This window comes from Lepidochelys olivacea (assembly GCF_965140295.1).
Source record: "Lepidochelys olivacea isolate rLepOli2 genome assembly, chromosome: 1".
NCBI classification, from domain to species: Eukaryota; Metazoa; Chordata; order Testudines; family Cheloniidae; genus Lepidochelys; species Lepidochelys olivacea.
The window spans coordinates 262,467,903-262,489,878 of record NC_140411.1 but is presented as its reverse complement, the minus strand read 5'-3'; the positions used below and the strand labels follow the sequence as shown (position 1 = coordinate 262,489,878).

The following is a 21,976-nucleotide window of genomic DNA, read 5'->3' as shown; positions in this document are numbered from 1 at the left end:
TATGCAAAGCGATGGTTCTGACCCAGAAGCGTAGAGAAAACATAGGCACCGACTCTGTGGGTACTCCAGGGCTGGAGCACCCATGGAGAAAAAAATGGTGGATGCTAAGCACCCACTGGCAGCCCCCATAACAGCCCCCCTTCTTCCCCCAGTGCCTCCCACCTGCCGGTGGGCCCCACCAATCAGTGCCTCCCCCTTCAATCCTGTGCCTCCCACCCACCGTGATCAGCTGTTTTGTGGCGTGCAGGAGGATCTCGGTGGGAAGCGGGAGGAGTGAGGATGCGGTGTGCTCAGGGGAGGGGTGGAAAGAGGCAGGGCAGGGGTGGGCCAGGCGTGGGAAGAGGTGAGCATATTGGAAAGTCAGCACCTGTGACAGAAAGCCAGTTTCCATTTTAGTTTTTCAGCCTCAACTACGAGACACTTCATATCTCCAAGTTGTATTTCTCAGAATCAATCCAGCTACTTTACAAAACCAATCTATCTGATTGTATGTAGAGGTTAGAATCAGTCACTTTAACCTTAGGGGATTACTTGATTTCCCGGAAGATGACATAGTCAAATTGGGATAGGTCAAGCCATGGTGCAAGCTGGAGGCCTTCAGAGACAGTTACAGCAGGTACCACTGGGGTTCCAGCAACAAGGTGGGACAGGGTGTGTTGCTTCCCTGGTTATACCAGGAGGGTTTGGCAATGGGGCTAGGATGACCAATTGTTGTGCAGTAACAGAAGGGATCAGCAGCTGTGGACAAGTATGCTCACCACCTCCGGAACAGTCCAACCAGCTGAGAGTTTGCAAGTTCAGAGTTCTGAGGAACAATTCAGAATCCAGCACACATTAGGACTCCCAAACTAACAAAGACAACCCCCCACCTTTTCAAAAAAAGAAAAGGAGTACTTGTGGCACCTTAGAGACTAACCAATTTATTTGAGCATGAGCTTTCGTGAGCTACAGCTCACTTCATCGGATGCATGCCGTGGAAACTGCAGCAGACTTTATTTATACACAGAGAATATGAAAAAATACCTCCTCCCACCCCACTGTCCTGCTGGCAATAGCTTATCTAAAGTGATCATCAGGTGGGCCATTTCCAGCACAAATCCAGGTTTTCTCACCCTCCACCCCCCCACACAAATTCACTCTCCTGCTGGTGATAGCCCATCCAAAGTGACAACTCTTTACACAATGTGCATGATAATAAAGTTGGGCCATTTCCTGCACAAATCCAGGTTCTCTCACCCCCTCAACCCCCACCTTTTGTTTCTCTGAGGTGTCTTACCCATGCAGTTAACCTGCAGTTCCTTTGTTTGTGCATTCCCTAGGGTAGCCAGGAAGAGGTCACACAGCCTCTCTGTGAAGTGCACTGACAGCCTTTCTGAACTGATGGGGGAAGAATACAGCTTGCCGTAAAGATAGCAGACAGTAGCCTTTATACCCTCGTTGGGGTACATCAAGCCTGCCAGCAGGTGTTCCATTAAGTTACCTAGAGTGGTGAACGACAATGACCGCTGTTGAGAGAAAACACTGGTAACAGACATTTCTAAGTCATCCGGCAGAGGCACATTCCCTGCAAAAGCTTCCACAAACACTTTACAGACCTGTCCATGCAGGCTAGGAAAAGAGGTCGAGATTAGGTTGAGATTAGCTAAGGCATGTTAATTGACCTTTCCCTATTTCCCTAATCAAACCTTATATTTAGAGATGTGGGGCCAACTGCTGTGATTCTCTGAGGACTGAGTGATGCTGTAACAATTGAGGGGCTCACAGTTAAACTACATAACAATACACGCCCCCCGACTCCTCTACTCAGGGGCTGAGCATGCTCACACCGACACTCCTACCTTGGGGAAGGGAGACCTGGGGAAGTGCAACCACATGCATGTCTCCCAAGAGGCAAACAGAGCTCCAAATTCCACTAAGGCTGGTGACATAAATATAAAGGGAAGGGTAAACACCTTTAAAATCCCTCCTGGCCAGAGGAAAAACCCTTTCACCTGTAAAGGGTTAAGAAGCTAGGATAACCTCGCTGGCACCTGACCAAAATGACCAATGAGGAGAGAAGATACTTTCAAAAGCTGGGGGGAGGGAGAAACAAAGCCTCTCTCTCTGTCTGTGTAATGCCTTTGCCGGGGACAGAACAGGAATGGAGTCTTAGAACTTAGTAAGTAATCTAGCTAGATATGCGTTAGATTCTGTTTGTTTAAATGGCTGAGAAAATAAGATGTGCTGAATGGAATGGATATTCCTGTTTTTGTGTCTTTTTGTAACTTAAGGTTTTGCCTAGATGAATTCTCTATGTTTTGAATTTAATTACCCTGTAAGGTATTTACCATCCTGATTTTACTGAGGTGATTCTTTTTACTTTTTCTTCTATTTAAATTCTTCTTTTAAGAACCTGATTGCTTTTTCATTGTTCTTAAGATCCAAGGGTTTGGGTCTGTGGTCACCTATGCAAATTGGTGAGGATTTTTATCAAACCTTCCCCAGGAAAGGGGGTGTAAGATTTGGGAGGATTTGGGGGGGGGAAGACGTTTCCAAACGGACTCGTTCCCAGTAATCGGTGTTAGACGTTTGGTGGTGGCAGCGAAAGTCCAAGGGCAAAAGGTAAAATAGTTTGTACCCTGGGGAAGTTTTAACCTAAGCTGGTAAAAGTAAGCTTAGGAGGTTTTCATGTAGGTCCCCACATCTGTACCCTAGAGTTCAGAGTGGGGAAGGAACCCTGACAGCTGGTCTTCAACAGGCTGAACTGGCCAGGAGAGGTAGAGCAGTCTTGTGGCTAAGCACTGGACAGGGACTCAAGAAATCCAATATCTAGTTCTGCCACAGATTCGCTTTGTGACCTTGGGAAAGTGACTGACTGTATCAGAGGGGCAGCTGTGTTAGTCTGTATCCACAAAAACAACGAGGAGTCCGGTGGCACCTTAAAGACTAACAGATTTATTTGGGCATAAGCTTTCATGGGTAAAAAACCTCACTTCTTCAGATGCATGGAGTGAAAATTACAGATACAAGCATATATATACAGGCACATGAAAAGAAGGGAGTTACCTTACAAGTGAAGAACCAGTGCTGACAAGGCAGATGTGCACAGGCTGAAATTGTGAACAAAGAGCATCACTTGCCCCATAACCTCAGCCGTATAAAACGCAACGCCACCTACAGCTTCAGAAACAACTCTGACATTATAATCAAAGGGGCTGACAAAGGAGGTGCTGTAGTCTTAATGAACAGGTCGAACTATGAACAGGAGACTGCCAGGCAACCCTCCAACACCACATTCTACAGGCCACTATCCTCTGATCCCACTTAGGAGTATCAAAAGAAACTACACCATCTGCTCAAGAAACTCCCTGCTACAGCATGGGAACAAATCTACACAGACACACCCCCAGAGCCTCGACCAGGGGTATTCTATCTGCTACCCAAGATCCATAAACCTGGAAACCATGGATGCCCCATCATCTCAGGCATCGGCACTCTTAAGGCAGGATTATCTGGCTATTTGGACTCTCTCCTCAGACTCTACGCTACCAGCACTCCTAGCTATCTTTGAGACACCACCGACTTCCTGAGGAAACTACCATGCATTGGTGATCTTCCTGAAAACACCATCCTGACCACCATGGATGTAGAAGCTCTTTACACCAATATTCCACAGGAGGATGGATTACAAGCTGTCAAGAATGATATCCCTGATGAGGCCACAGCACACCTGGTGGCTGAGCTTTGTGACTTTGTCCTCACCCACAACCATTTCAGATTTGGGGACAACTTATACCTTCAAGTCAGTGGCACTGCTATGGGTACCTGCATGGCTCCACAGTATGCCAACATTTTTATGGCTGACTTAGCACAATGCTTCCTCAGCTCTCGTCCCCTAGCACCCCTCCTCTACTTGCGCTACACTGATGACATCATCATCATATGGACCCCCGGGAAGGAGGCCCTTGAAGAATTCCACCTGGATTTCAACAATTTCCACCCCACCATCAACCTCAGCCTGGACCACTCCACACAAGAGATCCACTTACTGGACACGAAAGTGCAAATAAGTGATGGTCACATAAACACCACCCTATACCAGAAATCTACTGACCACTATACTTACCTACATGCCTCCACCTTCCATCCAGGACACACCAAACGATCCATTGTCTACAGCCAAGCCCCAAGATACAACCAAATTTGCTCCAATCCCTCAGACAGAGACAAACACCTACAAGATCTTTATCAAGCATTCTTAAAACTACAATACCCACCTGGGGAAATGAGGAAAAAGATTGACAGTGAGACAGGTACCCAGAAATCACCCTACTATAGGACAGGCCCAACAAGGAAAATAACAGAACACCACTAGCCATCACGTACAGCCCATTATCAACGAGGCAGGTATTATATACTGACACATGAAGAGAAGGGAGTTACCTCACAAGTGGAGAACCAGTGTTGACAGGGCCAATTCAATCAGGGTGGATGTAGTCCACTCCCAATAATTGATGAGGAGATGTCAATTCCAGGAGACGCAAAGCTGCTTTTATAATGAGCCAGCCACTCCCAGTCCCTATTCAAGCCCAAATTAATGGTGATAATTTGCAAATGAATTTTAGTTCTGCAGTTTCTCTTTGAAGTCTGTTTTCTGAAGTTTTTTGTTCAAGTATAGCTACTTTTAAATCTGTTATTGAATGTCCAGGGAGACGGAAGTGTTCTCCTACTGGCTTTTGTGTCTTAGCATGCCTGATGTCTGATTTGTGTCCATTTATTCTTTTACATAGGGACTGTCCAGTTTGGCCAATGTACATGGCAGAGGGACATTGCAGGCACATATGACATTAGTAGGTGTGCAGATGAATGAGCCCCTGATGGTGTGGCTGATGTGGTTGGGTCCTCTGATGATGTCGCTAGAGTAGATATGGGGACAGAACAGGCAAAGGGGTTTGTTACAGGGATTGGTTCCTGGGTTAGTGTTTCTGTGGTGTGGTGTGGTGTGTAGTTGTTGGTGAGTATTTGCTTCAGGTTGGGGGGCTGTCTGTAAACGAGGACTGGCCTGCCTCCCAAAGTCTGTGAGAGTGAGGGATAGGTTGTAGATCGTTGATGACATGCTGGAGAGGTTTTAGCTGGGGGCTGTACGTGATGGCCAGTGGTGTTCTGTTGTTTTCCCTGTTGGACCTGTCCATTAGTAGGTGACTTCTGGGTACCCGTCATGTTCTGTCAATCTGTTTCCTCACTTCCCCAGGTGGTACTGTAGTTTTAAGAATTGATAAAGATTCTTGTAGGTGTTTTTTTCTGTCTGAGGGATAGGAGCAAATGCGGGTTGTATCTTAGGGCTTGGCTGTAGACAATGGATTGTGTGATGTGTCCTGGATGGAAGGTGGAGGCATGTAGGTAAGTATAGTGGTCAGTAGATTTCTGGTATAGGGTGGTGTTTATGTGACCATCACTTATTTGCACTTTCGTGTCCAGTAAGTGAATCTCTTGTGTGGAGTGGTCCAGGCTGAGGTTGATGGTGGGGTGGAAATTGTTGAAATCCAGGTGGAATTCTTCAAGGGCCTCCTTCCTGGGGGTCCATATCATGAAGATGTCATCAGTGTAGTGCAAGTAGAGGAGGGGTGCTAGGGGACGAGAGCTGAGGAAGCGTTGTTTTAAGTTAGCCATAAAAATGTTGGCATGCGGGTATCCATAGCAGTGTCGCTGACTTAAAGATATATGTTGTCCCCAAATCTGAAATGGTTGCAGGTGAGGGCAAAGTCACAAAGCTCAGCCACCAGGTGTGCTGTGGCATCATCAGGGAGACTGTTCTTGACAGCTTGTTATCCATCCTCATGTGGAATATTGGTATAAAGAGCTTCTACATCCATGGTGGCCAGGATGGCGTTTTCAGGAAGATCACTGGAAGTGGCTGGCTCACTACAAAAGCCATTTTCCCTCTTGGCATTGACACCTCCTCAGCAATTACTGAGAGTGGACCACATCCACCCTGACTGAATTTGCCTTGTCAACACTGGTTCTTCACTTGTAAGGTAACTCCCTTCTCTTCATGTGCCAGTATATATATGCCCGTATCTGTAATTTTCACTCCATGCATCTGAAGAAGTGGGTTTTTTTACCCACAAAAGCGGATGCCCAAATAAATCTGTTAGTCTTTAAGCTGCCACCGGACTCCTCTTTGTTTTAGTGTCTGTCTCACTCTTTCAGTTAGTGCCACTAGATGCTACCATGATATAATGAAGCATGACTCACCGTGTTCAATCACCAATATATCAGCTAACCCCGGGATGGCATCTGCCAGTTTGCCCAGGAGATTTAACGTAGGCAGGCTCCCTCTCATGGTGGCTGCCTTAGATAACTGGGGAGGGAAGAAAACGAACCACCTATAAGGATGTGGCCCAAAATGGGAAACACACACAAAATGGTGAACTCCCCTCATGGTGCAATGAACCCCTTGGAATGGGACCTTCTAAACCAGTGGAACCCCCTTAACTGTTCAGGATAAATCAGCGGAAGATATGTGTTTGTCCAGCCAATTGTCCCTAACACATCCACCAAATCTCCCAGCTGTAATCTCCTCCCGGTTTTTGCCCTGCTGCTGCACCCCCAAAGCTGATGTGAGGTGGATGGGGGAGCTGGCGAACTCTCTCCCAACCTCTGCTGTCTCCCAAGTGTCTGTGCTCTGGGGAAGCCTGACATTTTGTGATGAACCTGGCAATGAAGAGAGCACAAGCGAAGGGAGCAGGCCTGCCAAGCAGCTTCAGGTCTAAAAAGCTGCCCATATTATTGCCGCAGTAATGGAGGGAAAAGAGAAACCACAAAGGATGCTATGTTGCCACGGTGGAGGGGATATGATGGCAAAAATTCCAGGGCAGATGTCAACATTGCCAAAGTCACGAAGGCAGCGGCAGCATTTAGGACATTCCACAAGAGCCCATTCACAATACTGTGTAACTTTCCATATTTTCAAATTTGGGGGACCAAAGGGAGCAAGGAAATAATCTTTACTGACCTCTTTCTGGCTTTCATCCAACACACAGTGTACATACTGTTCCAACTTCAGATCCGCCACAAGTCGCACCAGAACTGAGCAGAAGAAACAGGATCAGTAACAATAACACATACCAGAGTTTACTCATAATACATCTTCCACACAGCTTTACCAGGCAAATGAGCAGGTGGAGTATGTGTTTAATGCATATATGGGTGCTTATAAAGCAGGGTAACATCTGCATTCCCTTTGCTGTTATGTGATATCCCTCCTGCCCCAGCTTGATCTTTCTGCAGTGAAGTCATAATAAACCCTGCATTAGTGACTGCCGTCTGTTTACAAGGAAATTAACTTCAAGTCACCAATTCAGCATTTCGATATCAAGTTAAGGAAGAGATATCAGGCTGGAAAAGAATTAGCCCCTTATTTCAAGCACAAATACACACCTAAGTAGTGCACAGGGCAAGTTTCCCACACTTCCTTTCCAAGATTAGATAAGAACACAGTTGATGACCAGATATAATTTGAGGGGCCCTCATCTAGTACCAGACTCTTCAATAGTACCTGTGGTCTTGTTACAGACCAGACTGTAATAACCTAGTGGACAGGGGGCTGAATTAGGACTCTGGAGACCTGTGTTTGAGTCCCAGCTCTGCTGCTGCGTGAGTGCTACTAAACCACTTTTCTCCCTCAGTTTCCCCAAATATAGGATGACGATACTGATCTCTTCTGTAAAGTGCTTTGAGGTCTACTGATGATAACAGCTAGGTGTTATTTACACCAATTGTGATTATTCTGCGTATCAAGTCCTATATCTTCAGCTGGGTGTCCCAATTGTATCTTTCCACCTCCTCAGCACCAATTAAGACCTCTTATTTTTGGCTCACAGTAACTGCAAGGAAGCCTTATTCCATCTGCCCTAGTGACGAGGAGGAGGTGGAATAATGGAAATCAACAAGAAACTAGGTTCACTAGATACCATTTGCACATCATTTTTGGCTTTACTAACAAAACAACTGGTGAGTTGCATGAAGCAAGACAACTGCTTTCCCAGTTAAAAAAAAAAACTGTATAACCTCCTGTGCCCGTTGGTCACCTCTTGCTTGACATGAAGAACCAAAACAATTTCTGACATGTTTAGATCACAGGCTTTACATGGGTATAAGGAACATTCAGTCTGACTTAAGAGTAAAAGTTTTCCAGCAGAAAACCAAACAGACAAGAAAGCTATTATGAGGGTAATACACAGAGGATGGAGTCAGGGTGCAGTAACTCCTCACTTAAAAGTCGTCCCGGTTAATGTTGTTTCGTTGTTACATTGCTGATCAATTAGAGAACATGCTCGTTTAAAGTTGTGCAAGACTCCCTTATAACTCTGTTTGGCAGCTGCCTGCTTTGTTCACTGCTTGCAGGAGGAACAGCCCGTTGGAGCTTGCTGGTGGGGGCTTGGAAATAGGGGGGACCAGAAGCCCCCCAATCAGCTCCCCTAAGTTCCCTGTGCAGCAGCCGCCCAGCAGGCTGTCAATTGCCGGGCAGTTCAGCTGTCCCTGCCCCCACTGCCGTGTGCTGCTCCTGCCCTCTGCCTTGGAGCTGCTCCTGGAAGCCTCCTGCTTGCTGTGCGGGTGGGAGGGAGGGAGAGGGGTGCTAATGTCAGGGTGTCCTCCTCCCCCCCACTCCTTTACCCCATCTCCACAGAGCGGGGAGACACACGACAGGGCTCAGGACAGAGGGAGCTTGCTGGCAGCAGCAGCTGTCTCAACTTGCTGATCTACTTTAAAGGCAGTGTACTGTATTTAGAGTGGGGTCAGCGTACTTAAAGGGGCAATGTGCGTCTCTCTCTCTCACACACAGTATGTGTCTCTGTCTCTCTCTGACATGCTATCTCCCCTCCCTCCATTCCTGCTACCTTGTAGAATGTGAGGCTACATTAACAAAAATGTGTTAACCTTTGAGGGCTAAGCCAAGTGCTAGCTCATCATTTAGCAGTAATGCATTCCCTGGGAAATATGCCACCCTCTTCTACTCTCTGACTTCACCACCTCAACCAAGCTTCTCAATCGTCATTGCTGTGTACAGTATTAAATTGTTTAAAACTTATACTGTGTATATGTGTGTGTGTATATATATAAAATATAGTCTTTTGTCTGGCGAAAAAAATTTCCCTGGAACCTAACCCCCCCATTTACATTAATTCTTTTGGGGAAATTGGATTCACTTACCATCGTTTCGCTTAAAGTAGCATTTTTCAGGAACATAACTACAATGTTAAGCGACAAGTTACTGTATATTGTTTGACATTATATGAAGGGTTGTTGTGGGTTTTTCTTGCTTCCATTGTGTGGTTTGTTCTGGGCATTATATGCTTTTATGGAACATACTTTTTTCCGTTTATATTGTTAGAGTATTCAGTGACATGTTAACAGTGAAGTGTGGTTAACCCTTTGAATAAGTTACCAGGGAACTTGGTGGATTCTCCATCTCTTCATGGTTTCAAATCAAGACTCTGGGCCTTTCTGGAAGATGCGCTTTAGCCAAACACAAATTACTGGCTCAATACAGATGTAACAGGGTAAAATTTTAAGGCCTTCGTTATGCAGAAGACTAGATGATCTAACGGTCCCTTCTGGCCTTAAAATCTATGAAAACCTTCAGGTATGAGGCACCAATAAGTTAAATGGTTTTACGGTTTGGGAGTGTGCACATCTCAGAGGATAAGTAATGTGACACAGACACTTTACCTCTGTGTCACCACGTCAAGTCCAGCCCACATTCCTACTGACTGAAAATTGTTACCCTCCCTGAAGAGAGCTGGTTACTTCTCAGTTCAGCTCTTCAAGATTTTTGTGAGAAAGACACCAGTGGCAGCAGAAATGCCAAAGATTAGATGAGCTGTGGGTGTGCTTCCCCCAAAAACAACTCTTAGGAGACTATTCCCCTCTCACTGTGCATGCAAAGCACCCCGGCAACGAGAGGGAACAGCTGCTCTCTTCAATTTGTGAAGTTGCTGAGACTCTCAATATCAGCATCAGACCAGATACAGTAGATTCCTCTTCCCAACCTGCCAGTGAGACCCAGAACCTCCTTCTCACCTTCAGTGGGTAGATCCAGTGCACTGCTGTCTTCTGCTGTATGCAACATCCCTGAAAGATCAATTCACATATAAACCACAATTACGTAATATCTCGTCCATATGAGATCATCAGTGTTGGGGCTTGTAATCTCTGATTTTGAAAGGACCGTTCAGGACTCTCGCATTTTACCCATTTATTAGCCCTGCTTCACATGTGACCAACCTATCTTTCTGGTCAAGAATGAGAGGACATTGCTCTATGGGAGCAGGATACAAGGTGCTCCCTGTATCCAGTTCACAAGAGGCTGAAACATACAGCCTAACTTGTAATATTTTAACTTGCTTGCTGTGTTTTTATTTTTAGGGGGTATAGTGAGAGTTTTTTTTATTTTTGCTAAAATAATTGTTTCCACCCACCTAGGTACATACCCAACCCCCATCACCAGAGCATCTGAGTGTCTGCGGCTGGTATTATTAAATCCAACTCACACAAAAGTCTGTTTCTAGAAAGATACAGCACACCACCCAGAATCCCAGAAGTTACAGACTGTCTGTCAGATCAGCCTCTTATGTTCTACTAACTCCTGCCTTGAACAGTTTTGTTCCTGTTCCCTTACAGCAGTGAACACTGCCAAACAGATTATCTAGCCTAAAATTAAACACCATGAGTATTAGAAATTCACTTTCCCATGGAGACTATTCCAGAGGTAAACTGAATCTATTGTTACAGAAATCAGAGTAGCAGCTGTGTTCGTCTGTATTCGCAAAAAAAAAAAGGAGTACTTGTGGCACCTTAGAGACTAACCAATTTATTTGAGTATAAGCTTTCGAGCTTTGAGCTGTAGCTCACGAAAGCTTACGCTCAAATAAATTGGTTAGTCTCTAAGGTGCCACAAGTACTCCTTTTTTTTGTTACAGAACTGTTCATCATAATCTTTTATTTTCACAACCAGAAAATAAGATTTGGCCATCATCCCACCTCCTGCTGCACCAGATGAGCCTTCTAATCCAGTATCCCACCTCCTTCCACATTAGATTAGAGCACTGGTCCACCACAATCCCTTCTTCTGCCATACCGGGCCTGTTCCACCAACAGTATTTCTAGTTCTAGTTTTGTCCTTTTGCTTCTGATGCTTCAAAAGGACAAAAACCCTCCACATAAAACAGCTGACCAACTGAACAATACTGAGACACTGGATCTGGAGAAAGCAGTTTTATTTCCTGCCTCATCCCACCCCCTCTACATCATAGGATCAATTACCTTTATTACTGAATATTGTAGAGTTATCTTCCTTTCACTTTCCACATTAAATTCAGGCTATTCATGCCCACCATCATGGTCCTTCACAATACCCGAGCCTGCATCTCTTCCCTCCTTCACTTTTAACCTCCCTTTCTTCTGCCTATGTTCCTCCCAAAACGCCCTCCTTTTTTATCCTTTTCCAATGTAGTATTGATTTAGATTAAATAAAGGGGCGAAAGGTGTTAACATAACCCAGTCACTGTCCAACATTAAACAGTATTAAACCAGGTCTGGAGTTTGATATACAGAGACTTCAGCCTGCTTAGTACCATGGCAAACATACCACTACATTTTTTTAAAACTTTTAAATTAAAGATAAAGCAAAGAAAGGAAAACAGTTAAAGGATTTGAAAGGTAAAGTATTAAACAAGGTTTTTATTTTAAACAACTTTTTTGGGGGGTGGGGAATTAGCTGGAGCGAGCTTTTAGAAGGAAAAAAACCGTTGTTTGACAGTTTTTAAATGGTAATAACTATCCTTTTAGTGACAAGAGAAGAAATTGGTTGAGAGAGGCTTGAGCTGTTGGTGTTACTGTTGTTGTTAACATTTGATTTTGTTTTATTTTAGGTGGTGTTTGGGATTTAGTTGAAACCAGTAGAGGTGGAAATGTCATTTGGGTCTTTTTTTTGGCCTGGTTTGGTCAGGACATTTTTTAGAATATGGATGATGAAAGCCTGGGGTCCCTGTAGATCATCGGAATGGCAGCCATGATGGTGACGCTTCATTCAGTAGCCAATTTTTCTTCCAAAGTTTTTTAATTTAAGGACCACATAAGGAGTGTGTGACATTCTGTACCTCGTGGAAACACCCTACACCCCCATGTTCATCCTTATAATATGATTGTGTGGTATCTAATGCAAAGTTTGTCATGTTGGGTGTCTTTGGAAGGCTCATGATGCACTGAGCATTGTTATTGTGATGTTATAGTAATTATTGGCAAAGAGTCCTGTAGCACCTTATAGACTAACAGACGTATTGGAGCATAAGCTTTCGTGGGTGAATACCCACTTTGTCGGATGCATCTGATGAACTGGGTATTCACACACAAAAGCTTATGCTCCAATACGTCTGTTAGTCTATAAGGTGCCACAGGACTCTTTGCCACTTTTACAGATCCAGACTAACACGGCTACCCCTCTGATACTTGACAAAGTAATTATTGTTATAGTAATGTTATAGGTTGTAATTTCATGTATATAATTATGAGGCTGAAAATGTGTCCTCATGGCTTAAAAAAAAAGCCCAGACAAAAACTCTCCAAAAGCAGAGGGGCAGTTCACACCTCATCAGGGCATGTATGGGACAAACCCAGCCCAGCCTCACAGGAACAAAGGACACTGGCCTAGACAACAACAGAGGATCTGTTGGACTCTAGAGTGAGTCATCCCCCTTCCTTTGGTCGGTTTGGGACTGTGATGAGGTAATGCTCACCTGACTCTGAAGGAGGGAGGGGGGGCAAAGCCAAGGGGGAAGAAAGAACATGATAAAACGGAGAGATGTTTGCTATGCTCTTCCTCTCTCTTCAACCTATATCTATAGACACCACACCAAGCAACTGAAGCACTGATCAAAGAGGAGAACCTGGCTGAAGAGCAACCAGCCAGCCTGGGGTAAGAAGCATCTAAGTTTGTAAGGGCATTGAAAGTGTTAAGATCAGCTTAGAATGCATTTTACTTTTATTTCATTTGACCAAATCTGATTTGTTGTGCTTTGACTTATAATCACTTAAAATGTGTCTTTGTAGTTAATAAATCTATCTGTTTATTCTACCTGAAGCAGCGTGTTTGGTTTGAAGCATGTCAGAGACTCCCTTTGGGATAACAAGCCTGGTACATATCAATTTCTTTGTTAAATTGTTGAACTCCTATAAGCTTGCAGCGTCTAGCAGGCATAACTGGACACTTCAAGACAGCGGTTCCTAGAGTTGTGTCTGGGACCAGAGATATTGGCTAGTGTCATTCGGTTGCAGAATCCAAGGAGCAGCTTACATATCAGAAGTTGTGTGTGAATAGCCCAGGAGTTGGGGTTCTCACAACACAGCAGGGTAAAGCTGGTTCCCAGAGTAAAGGATTGGAGTGATCTAGCAAATCAGCAGCCCGGATAACACCAGGAGAACGTCACTTTATTTTGTCTACCAATTGGGCCTAGAATTTGATACATCAATTTTGTTTTTCTGGTGTGATAAATGAAGTGGGGGGGAGGAGTAGCTCCCTTTGATGGACACCCAGCCAGCCAGTTAGCTGTAAAATCCCTCTTGGTAGCTGTTTTCTACTTGCTTTACCTGTAAAGGGTTAAAAAGTCCCCCAGGTAAAGAAAAAAAAAAAGCAGCCACCTGACCAAAAGAGCCAATGGGAAGCTGGAACTTTTTAAAATTGGGAAAGAAACTTTCCCTTTGTCTCCAGAGAACGAGACACGGAGCAGCAATGCTATAAGCAGGAATTCATCTTCCACACCTAGAAGAAATCACTGGACAGGGCATGTTTAAATAGACACTATTAGTTTTATTTCTTTATTTTGGCTTGTGGATCTAACCCTAGATGCTTTTGTTTTGCTTGTAACCTTTAAGCTGAACCTCAAGAGAGCTATCTTGATGCTTATTTTTTGTAACTGTTTCTTTTAAGATCTAGCAAAAAGCCTAAGTTCCAAATGTATTTCCTTTCTTTTTGTTTTTAATAAATTTTACCTTTTTTAAGAACAGGATGGGATTTTTGGTGTCCTAAAAGGTTTGTGAGTGATGTTTGATTAGCTGGTAGCAACAGCTAATTTCCTTTGTTTTCTTTCTCAGCTGTTCCCCGGGGGGGTGGGGTGAAAGGGTTTGAGGGTATCGCACAGGGAGGAATTCCCAAGTGCTCCTTCCTGGGTCCAAGGGTTTTTTTTTGCATTTGGGTGGTGGCAGCGTTTACCACGCCAAGGTCAGAGAAAAGCTGTAACCTTGGGAGTTTAATACAAGCCTGGAGTGGCAAGTATTAATTTTTAAAATCCTTACGGGCCCACACCTTCTGCACTCAAAGTGACAGAGTGGGGATTCAGCCTTGACAACTGGTTTTACACTTTAAAAAACAAACAAACACCATCCTTGAGTTACGTCCGTAGCCTTTTTGTTTAGACTAATTCAGTTTTTCTGTCTCCCTTTCATATCTTTTCCCATTAACATTTATTCTTGATAAGTTACTTTGACATTTTAGGAACTTTCACATACTTTTTACAGTTGAGTTCTTAATCATGTACATTTGTAGGGCCAATTATTACACCACCACACTGGTCGTTTTGCCTTCCCCATGCTGCTGCCCTTGCCCTTGGACCTCCCTCCCACAGCTAGTGTACCAAAAAAACCAAAATCAGCTCATTCCAATCCCACTTTAATACTTATTATTATTGATTATATGTATTACAGTGACACCCAAAGGCCCCAGTTAGGACCCTATTGGGCCAGGCACTGTACACACATACAGTAAAAGACAGTTCCTACCCCAAAAACCTCTCTACAGGAAGCCTTCCAAAATATAGAGAAGAGGTATTTTTTATGCTATTGCCTGTCTTTAAAGCACGCATTGGCCTCCTAAGTTATTGGATCCATGTGTGTTTAGCATTATAACTATAGTATCTAGGTCTGAATTGTCTGTAAACTCCTCAGGGCCTCTCTGCTCCCTTCACGTTTGTACTGGGCCAAATGCACAGACTGTGCTCGGTATAACCTCTGTGAATAAAATTATTAAAATCTACAAAGCTGTGTTCCTAACAATGAACAGCATCATATATACAAACAAAATAGGAAAACACCACTGAAATTATTCAATGTGCCAGAATAGAAGAACAAGAGGGAGGGATCTTGACATGTATTTTCCCTTAAAGAGCAAGAAAAATCTCAAGCGTAAAGGAGATCTGGGGAGTAACAAGGCAGAAACAGAGAATCCAATATTTGTTCACTGAAACAACCAGCTTTTGGGACCTCTATGCACCCCACCACCTTCCCCTTCCCTTACTATTCCTTCGCTCAATGGGCCAACATTCCATAGCAACTCTTCCTGCAAGGGCTGTGATGCAAACAAAAACTGATCGTGCATATGCTCTGGCCAGCAAAGATCATTCTTGGAAAGACACCTCTCCTAATCCCTGCTCTACTGTGATGCTGGTTGGAAAGGAGCAGGTGAATGGCCCTAAAGCTTCAATGAGAATTTCTACAAATTCCAAGATGTGGGTTGAAAAGGTATCATGTAGATTAGTGTTTTGGATATTGTACTATTAAACCACACAATGTGTTCCTTCCACCCAAACACCTTTGGTTTTCTACCACTTCATCCCAAAGCTGCAGTCCCACCTATTCTATACCTCTGACAGTGCTGTGGAAGAACAGCAGTGCATTCTGGGAAGAGACATAACCCCCAAAAAGCTCTCTGTTTGTAGCAAGAGACAAAAAAAGAAGAGGAGCATGATCCACACAGACATGCTGGTTCTGCCTCCAGCTGAATGAGAAAAAACTCACATGTTCTGTATGAACTGGCACAAGCATAGTGTTTCTCCGGGAGTGTAGTATTCATGACACAGAGCTTTGAAAGTCAAGATGGGGCAGATAGAAACAGGGAACACTGAGGCAGAGGGATCCCAGAAAAGTAAAGATCAGCACTGCCTTCCCCCATTAGCGGTATTAGTTAACATAAAGGGGGTGCTCTTACCAAAGAGGGTTCCTATGAAATGAACACACACCCTTTCGTCCTGTGCTAGCAGCTGGAGGACTGGCACAGCATGCCAGGCCAGGACATCCCGGAAGCAAGACAGCACGTGTTTCTTGCGCACCAGCTGAAGGTTAAAGATGGAATGAAAAGTATCACTGGAGAGCTCCCTCATGACATGCAAAGGGGCTGAAAAAGACACGGGGACGAAAGCCCAGCGTGCCTAGGTGCCCGAGAGACCCATGCTGGAGCCCAGAAACGCAGCAGGGCACTAGCCCTATTCCCACATCAGAGACCAGGGCTCAAGTCACAGAGGCCATCCCATATGAAAGTGACCTGGGAGGAATGGGCCGGCAGGGGGCGGGAAGGAGCCGGGCCAGGCAAGGCCCTGGGCGAGACCGGACCGGCTGGGGGCCGGACCGGCGGGAACCGAGCCAAGCCTGGCTGGGCAGAGGGCGGGATTGGCGGGGGGCGGGGCGCCGAGGCGGACTGGGCAGGGGCAGGGGCAGGGGCGGGGCGGGACCGGCTCGGGGAGACGTGTGGGGACGCGCTGGGGGCGGGTGTGGAACCCGAGCCCCCTCCGCCCTCAGCGGCCGGCCCCGACAGGCGGGGCGGGGCGCGCTGGCGCGGGGAGGGCCTGGCCGGGCTCCGTACCGAGGCGCCGCCGTCCCCCAGCGTCTCGATGACGCAGGCCAGGCAAAGCGCCGGGGGCAGCTGCAGGAGCCAGCGCGGGTCGTGGCGCGCGTGGAGCCGCTCGCAGACCAGCAGCCCCGCCCCCGCGGCCGCTTCCATCGCGCGCCGCCTGGGCCTCGCCGCGAGCAGGCGTCACGTGGTTGGGGGGGGGGGAAGCGGAGCACTGACAGGGAAAGTCCTGCGCATGCGTAACTGGAGGGGCGGGGTTTCGTTTTGACGCATGGGGAGAAGCCCCGTGCGTACCCAGCACGTGCATCCTGGAGGTGAGGGCGGGGCCCAGGCGAGGGAGGCTATTGATTCCTCTCGGGCTCCCTCTGTCGTTAAAGGGCCACACACCTCACCCTCCGCACCTTTCTTTCCATCCCCGGCCTGAGCCCGCCCCCTAGGGGAGCCACTGACCATGCAACGCGCCTGATGCCTGCCTAGCGATGTGTGTATATTGATCTTTTAGCCAACACTCTCTCTCTTTTCTTTTTAAATAGATTTTAGTTTCGTTAACAAGAAAAAAAATGGCACCATGGGCAGCTGGGAGGGCCAAGAGGGGAGGAGAAGGAGAAGGGATCTGCTGGGAGAAGAAGAGAGTTCGTGGAGCAGCGCTGCATGGGGGAGTGGGGGGGGTAGCCTTAGAGCAGAAACCCCGCTCTCGGGGCGGGGGGGGGGGGTGAGAGGTGAGGAAGGGAAAGCTGACATAGGTCCCGAGGGGGGTGCGGGGGGGTAACATGGGGAAATGAGAACCCTGGGCAGAGAACCAGGTGGAAGGACCAGAAACAGTGAGGGAGAGATTGGCGAGGGAGGGACAGAGAAGATGAGAGAGCAGGGAAATGTGTGGGGAAAGACACAGGGGACTCCAAATGAGGAAGGGGAAATAATGTGCAGAAAGGAAAGAGAAAATTGAGGGATGACAAAATAAGCGAGGCCGAAGGAGAAAACCCAGAACCTTACATTTTATTAATTGCAACCTATGTTTTGGGTGGTTTCAGAGTAACAGCCGTGTTAGTCTGTCTTCACAAAAAGAAAAGGAGTACTTGTGGCACCTTAGAGACTAACCAATTTATTTGAGCATGAGCTTTCGTGTGGGGTGACATAAAAGCCAAGCCAGCCTTTTCCTTCTTGTACTTGGAATGTGGAGGAGTGATCAGTCCTTGACCGAGGATACTGCTGCACGTAAGCCCTATAGTTGATGGTTATTTGGTGACCTATGTGAAATAATTTTTGGCTCAGTCCAGTTCCTACTGGGATCAGCAACACAAAAGCCACAATTACAGCTGGTACTAATGTTCTTCCCAATACCAGCCCCTTATCAGCCTCAGAGAAGTCAAAGACTAAATTAGCTATAGGGACTAAATCTCTTTTCTTACTCTAGAGATGGGCCCTTCAAGTCAGAATTCATCAGCTGTGTGTGTTTGAGATGCCTGAACTGCTGCAGCAGTGCAGTATCTGCATTGTAGAACACCTAAGAGATGGTAGTTTCCGGAACTATAATTACAGCAGCTTCTCCCAGCATAGATTCACTTAGAATGTAGAACGGTTAGCGCTTCCACCCAGCAGCATGCACCTTTACTTTACCCTTACAGCAGCATTCAGTGGGCACAGAGATGCCTTTAATCCATCCAGAACTGCAGAACAGATCCGGTGTTCATAGTCCCATGTTTCGCATCAGTAAGGATGTCTTGGAAATTCATAATCCAACACTAAGTGTGTATGTGTTTTGTTTGGAGTAGGGAAGGGAACAAGGATGAATGACATTATCAGGCACAATATTTGCTTATGTCTTTCCAAGTCCAGAAAATTATCATGATGGTTTTATTGCATTTGGAACTAGGAAGATTTTAAAAATGAGTTAAACATTTGCATCCCTTTCTGAATAGGAAAGATGGAACAAAGACTAAAAAAGAATGAAATATGGAAAGACAAAAGAGAACAAAGATGGAGCTACAGCAAAAGGAATATAATTGTATGCTCCTGAATATCCTGGAAATATAATGTGATCTCTATGTCTCAATTTTTTACATGTGGAAATCCAGGGTAATATAGATGAAAGTCAGTAAGTAACGATCAAGATAGGCAATCAACGGATACAGAATTTAGGGCCTGGTTTTCCGAAGTGCAACAGCTCTTAGAGCCTTCAACTAGAATTGTGAATTATCAGCTGTTCTGAAAAGCAAGTCCTTAGAGTCTAGAGCAACAGAAATTAAAATTCTAATGACATATACTTTTCAGTCACATCTTGTTCATTCTCCATACCCTGCCTAGTAGGGAATTGTATCCTTCAGTATATTGTCAACAAAGGGTCCACCTCTTTCTTTGGGAGAGGATTCAGTCATCTGAAAGATTGCACTGTTAGAAAAATATGTTGATGCCCAGTTAAAATCTCACCCTGTTACTCCAAACTGTACCCCAGGGGTCGGCAACCTTTCAGAAGTGGTTTGCCAAGTCTTCATTTATTCACTCTAATTTAAGGTTTCACGGGTCAGTAATACATTTTAACGTTTTTAGAAGGTCTCTTTCTATAAGTCTATAATATATTATTAACTATTGTTATATGTAAAGTAAATAAGGTTTTTAAAATGTTTAAGAAGCTTCATTTAAAATTAAATTAAAATGCAGAGCCCCCCAGACCAGTGGCCAGGACCCGGTCGGCATGACTGCCACTGAAAATCAGCTTGCGTGCCCCCTCCTGTACCCTGAATAATTTCAGAGTAACAGCCATGTTAGTCTGTATTCAGAAAAAGAAAAGGAGTACTTGTGGCACCTTAGAGACTAACCAATTTATTTGAGCATGAGCTTTTGTGAGCTACAGCTCACTTCATCGGATGCATACTGTGGACAGTACAGAAGATCTTTTTATACACACAAACCATGAAAAAATGGGTGTTTACCACTACAAAAGGTTTTCTCTCCCCCCACCCCACTCTCCTGCTGGTAATAGCTTATCTAAAGTGATCACTCTCCTTAAAATGTGTATGATAATCAAGGTGGGCCATTTCCAGCACAAATCCAGGGTTTAACAAGAACATCTGGGGGGGTAGGAAAAAACAAGGGGAAATAGGTTACCTTGCATAATGACTTAGCCACTCCCAGTCTCTATTCAAGCCTAAGTTAATAGTATCCAATTTACAAATGAATTCCAATTCAACAATCTCTCGCTGGAGTCTGGTTCTGAAGTTTTTCTGTTGTAATATTGCAACTTTCATGTCTGTAATCGCGTGACCAGAGAGATTGAAGTGTTCTCCGACTGGTTTCTGAATGTTATAATTCTTGACGTCTGATTTGTGTCCATTTATTCTTTTACGTAGAGACTGTCCAGTTTGACCAATGTACATGGCAGAAGGGCATTGCTGGCACATGATGGCATATATCACATTGGTGGATGTGCAGGTGAACGAGCCTCTGATAGTGTGGCTGATGTTATTAGGCCCTGTGATGGTGTCTCCTGAATAGATATGTGGGCACAGTTGGCAACGGGCTTTGTTGAAAGGATAGGTTCCTGGGTTAGTGGTTCTGTTGTGTGGTGTGTGGTTGCTGGTGAGTATTTGCTTCAGGTTGGGGGGCTGTCTGTAAGCAAGGACTGGCCTGTCTCCCAAGATTTGTGAGAGTGTTGGGTCATCCTTCAGGATAGATTGTAGATCCTTAATAATGCGTTGGAGGGGTTTTAGTTGGGGGCTGAAGGTGACAGCTAGTGGCGTTCTGTTATTTTCTTTGTTAGGCCTGTCCTGTAGTAGGTGACTTCTGAGAACTCTTCTCGCTCTATCAATCTGTTTCTTCACTTCAGCAGGTGGGTATTGTAGTTGTAAGAATGCTTGATAGAGATCTTGTAGGTGTTTGTCTCTGTCTGAGGGGTTGGAGCAAATGTGGTTGTATCGCAGAGCTTGGCTGTAGACAATGGATCGTGTGGTGTGGTCAGGGTGAAAGCTGGAGACATGTAGGTAGGAATAGCGGTCAGTAGGTTTCCGGTATAGGGTGGTGTTTATGTGACCATCGTTTATTAGCACTGTAGTGTCCAGGAAGTGGATCTCTTGTGTGGACTGGACCAGGCTGAGGTTGATGGTGGGATGGAAATTGTTGAAATCATGGTGGAATTCCTCAAGGGCTTCTTTTCCATGGGTCCAGATGATGAAGATGTCATCAATATAGCGCAAGTAGAGTAGGGGCATTAGGGGACAAGAGCAGAGGAAGCGTTGTTCTAAGTCAGCCATAAAAATGTTGGCATACTGTGGGGCCATGCGGGTACCCATAGCAGTGCCGCTGATTTGAAGGTATACATTGTCCATAAATGTAAAATAGTTATGGGTAAGGACAAAGTCACAAAGTTCAGCCACCAGGTTAGCCGTGACATTATCGGGGATAGTGTTCTTGACGGCTTGTAGTCCATCTTTGTGTATAACATTCATAAACCAGTAGGAGAACGCTTCAATCTCTCTGGTCATGTGATTACAGACATGAAAGTTGCTATATTACAACAAAAAAAACTTCAAATCCAGACTCCAGCGAGAAACTGTTGAATCGGAATTCATTTGCAAATTGGATACAATTAACTTAGGCTTGAATAGAGACTGGGAGTGGCTAAGTCATTATGCAGGGTAACCTATTTCCCCTTGTTTTTTCCTAACCTCCCCCCCCCCCCCAGACGTTCTTGTTAAACCCTGGATTTGTGCTGGAAATGGCCCAACTTGATTATCATACACATTGTAAGGAGAGTGATCACTTTAGATAAGCTATTACCAGCAGGAGAGTGGGGTGGGGGGAGAGAAAACCTTTTGTAGTGGTAAACACCCATTTTTTCATGGTTTGTGTGTATAAAAAGATCTTTTGTACTTTCCATAGTATGCATCCCATGAAGTGAGTTGTAGCTCACGAAAGCTTATGCTCAAATAAATTGGTTAGTCTCTAAGCTGCCACAAGTCCTCCTTTTCTTTTCCTGAATAATTTATGTGCCTTGTATAGTGTGAGTAGGTTTATCTTTCTATTCAGAATGCATTTGAAATCAGAATTCAGCTCCGCCTCTAAGCTTCAGCATAACAATCTCTACCTGGAAATCCCAGACTGAGCAGGATACTGAATATTGTTTCCGCCAAAAATCCCTTTCAGCTGCAAGCAAAGCTGGTCTCTGGTTCCTGAATTGTTGCTTCTGTCTTGGGACCCGATCACGCGCAGTGGACGCAATGCACAACACAACCCACCTACATCCAGGAGCTTAGACCCGGCCGGTTTTTAGAAAGAGCAGCGCTGGCCCTTTAAGGTGAGAGTCTCCCCTGGCTCCCCGCCCCG

General features: G+C 45.3%; 1 protein-coding gene across 1 annotated transcript in view; it reads right to left on the bottom strand.

Moving 5' to 3' along the window:
* MEI1 (meiotic double-stranded break formation protein 1) overlaps nucleotides 1-16,901 on the bottom strand; it is a 66,374-nt gene extending 49,473 nt beyond the window's left edge. Inside the window, exons 1-6 of the mRNA XM_084648261.1 lie at nucleotides 16,670-16,901; nucleotides 16,019-16,142; nucleotides 10,063-10,113; nucleotides 6,995-7,068; nucleotides 6,235-6,340; nucleotides 1,277-1,480 (exon numbers count right to left, since the gene is read on the bottom strand). Of these exons, the coding sequence (XP_084504387.1) occupies nucleotides 1,277-1,480; nucleotides 6,235-6,340; nucleotides 6,995-7,068; nucleotides 10,063-10,113; nucleotides 16,019-16,142; nucleotides 16,670-16,807 (697 nt within the window). The 5' untranslated portion in view covers nucleotides 16,808-16,901. The remainder of the gene's footprint in view (nucleotides 1-1,276; nucleotides 1,481-6,234; nucleotides 6,341-6,994; nucleotides 7,069-10,062; nucleotides 10,114-16,018; nucleotides 16,143-16,669) is intronic.
* Nucleotides 16,902-21,976: the final 5,075 nt, after the last annotated feature.